This window comes from Osmerus eperlanus, chromosome 5 (genome assembly GCF_963692335.1).
Source record: "Osmerus eperlanus chromosome 5, fOsmEpe2.1, whole genome shotgun sequence".
Lineage (NCBI taxonomy): Eukaryota > Metazoa > Chordata > Actinopteri > Osmeriformes > Osmeridae > Osmerus > Osmerus eperlanus.
The window spans coordinates 13,421,375-13,427,431 of record NC_085022.1 but is presented as its reverse complement, the minus strand read 5'-3'; the positions used below and the strand labels follow the sequence as shown (position 1 = coordinate 13,427,431).

The 6,057-nt window shown below is 46.7% G+C and overlaps 1 protein-coding gene across 1 annotated transcript in view; it reads right to left on the bottom strand.

Moving 5' to 3' along the window:
* The window catches only part of LOC134020648 (voltage-dependent calcium channel subunit alpha-2/delta-1), a 50,185-nt gene extending 44,363 nt beyond the window's left edge, over nt 1-5,822 (bottom strand). The window contains 3 exon segments of the mRNA XM_062460809.1: nt 141-257; nt 1,016-1,097; nt 5,418-5,822. Coding sequence (XP_062316793.1) covers nt 141-257; nt 1,016-1,097; nt 5,418-5,506 — 288 coding nt within the window. The 5' untranslated portion in view covers nt 5,507-5,822.
* Between the last annotated feature and the right edge of the window lie 235 nt (nt 5,823-6,057).

The window sequence follows — 6,057 nt, the reverse complement described above, 5'->3', positions numbered from 1 at the left end:
AGAGCAGCCTATTGTATCTCCAGAGCAGCCTACTGTATCTCCAGAGCAGCCAACCTCCAGAGCAGCCTACTGTATCGCCAGAGCAGCTTAACTCCAGGGCAGACCAGCCCCCAGAGCAGCAGCTTTCTGGAACAGCATACCTCCAAAGCAGCAGACCTCTTCAGCAGGAGCTGCTCTATGTTCCTGGCTGCTCTGGCCACCAGCTCCTCAGCGTCGTTAGGCTCCACAGAGTACAGGCTCTGGTTGTCCAGGAAGATCTAGAATGAGGGAAAGAGAGGCAGGATGGAAGAGAGAGTCATGAATGGAAAGATGGTGAAAGGGGTGGGGGTGAGAGAGGATACGAAGAGAGCCATGGGGGGAGAAAGAGAGAGACAGATAAAGATTAGGAAAAGGATGAGAGAGAGAGAGATAGATACAGTACACAAAGAGATAGATTAAGAAAATGAGGGAGAAAGAGAGTAAGCGAGAGAGTGAGAGACGACACAGTTTATTGTATTGCACACTGGTGAGATCTGTAGTGTAGTTTATTAAGATACAGAGCTTTTACTTTGCATAGCCTTGTCCTCATGGGTTTAATTTTGGGGGCTTAAAGGCAGGGTAGGCAAGTTGCGCGAAGCTAGCTATTTGAGCTTCTTTTTGACATGATTCAAACCAAAATATCCCACCTCCTCCCTTCAAAGCCACTCCCACAAAACTACAGTAACGGGCATTGAGTGGAGGGGCAGAGTGCGCGCAGGTAGGTAGGTAGACAGACAGGTAGCCCGTCCAATCGCTTAATGATTGGTCGTGTTTATTACAGTATTGCGACGTCCACAGATGTCGGAATGATTTCATATTACCGTCAAACCTTTATATATATTGGTTGCTATCAAGACGTGATGTTACTTTCGTCAAATATGACAAAAAGTGCTTCTCAACAACATTGCCTTTAATTTAACCCCAAGCGTACAAATGTGTGCATTAACTGTTCAACATGAGGCTTGGTGATGGAATTAGCAGAGTTCAGAATGTGTACCTGTGTCAGACTCCTTCCAGCGCTGGCTGTGTCTGCCAGTGTAACCAGCTCTTTCTGCATTTGGTCCACCCATTCTTTGATCCTAAGAGATAAACACAAACAGCCATTAAGTTTGAACTCACATTACAGACAAGGATTGTATAGGTAGAAAAGATCAATGACTGAATGCTAGCGCTGTGCTCAAAGAGTCTACTTCCTGAACTATCCTCACCTATTACATTTCATCACAGTGTCATATTATTGACCAAATAAAGTAGCTCTATGGTCTTCACCTTCACAAACCAATCCTAGCCTAATTGGTGTTGACTGGCATGATTTGTGTATTAAATCACAATAATGTGGTTAGACCATGTTGTTCCCCAATCTCCTTGCGGTCAATATCTTCACAGCCCTATTAAAGCTCTCTGGGAAGAGTTTGGTGCAGGGTCAACCAATCAAATACACATCACTGGAAACAAACACAATGTCAGCCAATCAAACATTGTGTCAGAGAGTTCAAACCCAATGTCAGCCAATGAGATTACTTTCTCAAAGTTCAAACACAGAGTCAACCAATCAGATAAGTGTGTGTGACAGGCTGTGGGCAGTGACAGAGATGTGTATGGACAGGATCTGAGCAGTGCTGTGTGGAAGGTGTGTGAGTCGGGGCAGAACCAAAAGCCTCCTCTCCATATCAAAGAACCACAAGGCCAAGAGACCACTGATCAGGTTCAGGCTTGGTTCCACTGCCAACCCTGATTACAGGCCTGGAATCTTCATTGCAGTCTCCTATCAGACTGTCGGGAGAAAATGGTACTTTGATTGTAGGATTGCATATATATTGCTTTGAGTCCGTGTCTGTGTGTGCCGCTGTGTACAATGATAATTATAGAGTGAGGGTACGACACTAAGTCAAGTCACAGATGGAAGGCTTTCTATAGCAGGCCAGTCAGTCACTGGATATAACAATAGATATGCCCATCTGTGGCTCCTGAAGCATTGAATGAGTCAATGTGCACACAAACGCCCGCGCGTGCATGCACACACGCACACACACAGTGCACGTACACTATACACACACATACCCAGGGTGACAGTGACATTCATATTGCATTAAGGGGGTGGGGGTCGGGGGGGCAGATGCTCTGATTGCCATGCATACTCATTCATAGACCCAGCCACGCGACTCCCTGGCGGCCAGTTGACAGATAAGCCATCTCACATACACACGCGCACAGATGCAAACAAGCGCATTCCAAAAATGTGTCATTTGCAGCCGCTCTGCACACAGCCGCACGCCGTAATGAGTGTAAAGTCGGTGTGCGACTCTGAATGAAGCCGAGGAGCCGAGGAGCGAGGGAGGCAGGGCGGAGGGAGACCAGCCGGAGGGACATATCACAGACAGAGAGGGAGAATACGCGAGAGAGCGCGTTGAAGGAGGAGAGGAGCGACGGAGGAAGCCCGTTTGAGTCATGAGGATGAGGAAAGTGGGGAGCCTAAAGAAGGGTCAGCCATGACTGCTGTCCTTCCATCTCAAGGGGACTGGGATTACGGAGCAGAGGGCTGGGGGACTGGCTCCTAACCACTTTGTTACCGATTGTGTCATGACGGATTCTATTACTAGTAAATAAACCAATTGGAATGCACTTACAAATTTGTTATGCTCTCTGCTAATGTAATGTAATAAAACAATAATTGGGCACTTTATAACACATTAACAGATACCTGCTCTACCTCCCTCTCTCCAGACTCAGTAGACAGAAGACTGTAACCTGAGTAATTCAGTGAGCCTTGGCTGCCTAAGCTCTAAAGCCCTGAAGCCCTGAGCAGCCAAGATGGTGTGTGCGTGGGTGTGTCTGTGTGTGTGTGTGCTTGCTTGCAGCCAGAGGTTTAGTATTCAGAGAAGCCAAGCAGAGAGCTGTCTCAAGGGACTGGCCTCTGTGCAATCTACTGCCTGTGTGACTGTATTTCTATAGAAACACACTGAAGAAGAGACACAGGCCAGAGTGAAAGAGTGTGTGTGTATGTGTGTGTGTGTGTGTGTGTGTGTGTGTGTGAGTGCCACCCTCCCTCGCAAGATGAGCCATTTTGTCAATGGCTTAATGACATCTGTTTTGCCCACAATTTTATTCAAGACCAAAGATTTCTCTCAGCAATGCTGAATTCTAAGAGCGATGGAGAGAGAGGGAGAGAGAGGCAGGCAAAGAGAAGAAGAGAGAGACAAGTGTGTGTGTGTGTGTGTTCGTACTGCTCTGTTCTGAGTGTTTACTTAAATGAGGCATGTAATCCTGTTACAGGACAACACGGGATTACAGGGAAGGAGGGGTGGGGGAGGGGGGGATGAGTAGGGAATATCGGAGAGATTGCAGGGGGTGAGGGAAGGGCCGTAGACGGGGAGAGAGCACGCTGGTTACTCAACGGCGCTGTGAGGACGGGGGGGGGGGGGGGGGACACACACCTGTGGTGCCTCCCGAGATATGATGCACATTACGCTGTGAGAACATGCAGATGTATGCACTCATCGTTATACTGTGTACAGATGCTTGGTGAAACATTGATGTAGGATCTTCTGTGTGGATCAAAGATATGGAACCACCGGGTGTGCATGGTATATAGGGGTAGCCACACCCTCGCACAACAGTTCCATCGTGTCTTTTTAGTCTTTTAAGACTGGAATTTTCACTTCCAGCTTCAGATCTTTTACCCTCTACGTGAGATGTTTTGTGTTGTGCCATTGCTTTTAGTCCATGCGCGGTAGAGAGCAGTTATAGATGGGCAAAACACTGAAGTTGTTGAAGATCATTTCACTTTACCCCCCAATCTGGCTCTCACTGCCGAACAAAATCAGCATTGAATAATTACCCATCCATCCATCCATCCATCCACCCACACACACACACAAATAAACACACAGAGACAGCAACTGGGTCAGACAGTGGCCTACATTGTTCCCAGAGTGTGTGTGGGTGGGTGTGGGTGTGTGTGTGACAGAGTTTCTGTGGCAGTATTACTATGGAGAGAGAGAGTAATGAGTTGACCCATACTGGGCCGGTCCCTGAAGACCTTGGTGTTGAACTACAGTCTAATTACACATCATTACAGAGACAGGCAAGCTCTGAACTCAGCGAGCCCAGATCAACAACACAACACAGCATTAATACCTACCAAACACACAGGCTACACAGCAAGGAGTCAGCCACAATTAAAACTCTCTGTGATGTGCAAGTGCTCTACATGGTTTTAAGTGGCTGGAGAGGGGAGACGTCCTTAATTAGGCTTAAATGTAAGAAACAGCTAACAGTTTGCTCATTAAGTCTCAGTGTGTTCAGTTGCAAAGCGCTACACCTCAGCTATGGTCAATTAAACACACCAACTTCAAACTCATGCTCCTTGTTTTCATATAGGGGCAAATTGTGTAACCCAGGTCCTCCCAGTCCATTTTTTACATCCATAACAGCATTACAGCCCATGAGGCTGCCAATGGGACGCTGTGGTGACATTTACCTATCCTGCCAGCTTTTCCCTGTGTTGCATCCAATTACGTCCCCAGTGGAATCACTGAAACAGCAGAAGCCAGGTTCCCAGGGTTGAGTGAAGCTAACTGATTACAGAGCAGACAGTGTCTATGTGTTAGCTTTCATTAGCAGCCAATTAGAACCAAGAGGTGCGAGATAGGTCTACTTCTGTGGGCTACTTCCATTTGAGGACACCATGCCTGCAGGCATCAGAATCCCCACGGTGGAAACAAAAGCCAACACACGGAGGAAATACGGGCTAACTGTCCCCTGTGTGTCATATGATCAAACTAATTGCAAATTTTAAAATATCAAGCACATTTTTTATTAAACGTTTGGACTCTTTTTATTTCACAATGGGTAGTGTGGCACAAATTGAAATGTAAATTCATCTTGATATCGCATTCTAGTAAATGATTGTATTCGTTTACAGTATTTTGTATTCTTATCAGCCACCTGCCTATTGAATGGCGTTAGATATGATTGTACCTAAACAAGTTCCTTCAGCCTACCGCTGCAAATGACGGCCGAAACCTCACGACAGGGCGCATGAGACCCCTAATTAATCACTCCAGTGAAAGCAAACACACAATACAGACACGAGGGGACTATAATTTAATTCTCTCTCTCCCTTTCTCTCTCCCTTTCTCTCTCCCTTTCTCTCCCTCTCTCTCTCTCTCTCTCTGTGTGTGTGTGTGTGTCACTTTTAATCTACCTATCTATCTATCTCTCACACACACGCGCGCGCACATTTAAGCGATTAAGATTATACGTAAAAAATAAAAGTGACAAGGTTATCACGAGTGAGAGTTGTCCAAAGCAACACGTCATTTCAAATACAATAGCCAACAGTTGTGACTGACAGTGCATGTGTCCAACTATGAATGAAAAAAGGATTAACCACTTACATGAGCTGAGTAGGGAACTGCGATGAGAGACACCTATCGTGCCTTAACAGCAACAAAAACAGCAGGACTTGTATTCTAAAGGTATCCATTGTCCGAAGGAAACTCCTCGACACACAATAACACTGCGCCCAGTCCCTTTCACTGACTCCCACCGATGAGTTAGACCGGTGTGTGTTATCCACACCGGCCGAGCAGCGTGTGTGTCACACTTCTAGAGATAACCCAACCCATACACCAATAATCTGATCAACAGCCATGCATGCGCTTTAACAGGTGCCGGTTATTTCTGTCGCTCGCTCTGCAACGTGCGACGTTGCCTCGTATGTTGAGATGTTATGGCTGTTCCATCTAAAGGAACACCTACTATAGGGAGACTAGAACACAGAGATAGCTATAGCTGCGCTCATCTCTCTCTCTCTCTCTCGTTCTCTCTCTCCCTCTGTCGCTCTCGCTGTCTTTGTCTCTCTGTGTCTGTAGATGAAGAGAGATAAAGATTTCATCGTGGGTGTCCGAAAAGTCTATGTCAATTACCGTCAGTCTCCCTGGCAGTGTGAGAGACAGCTGGCAGACCTGCGGTGCTTGCCAGTGACACAGTGATGGACTATTGATTCTGATTCTGAACGCAACCTGTAGCTGGCCA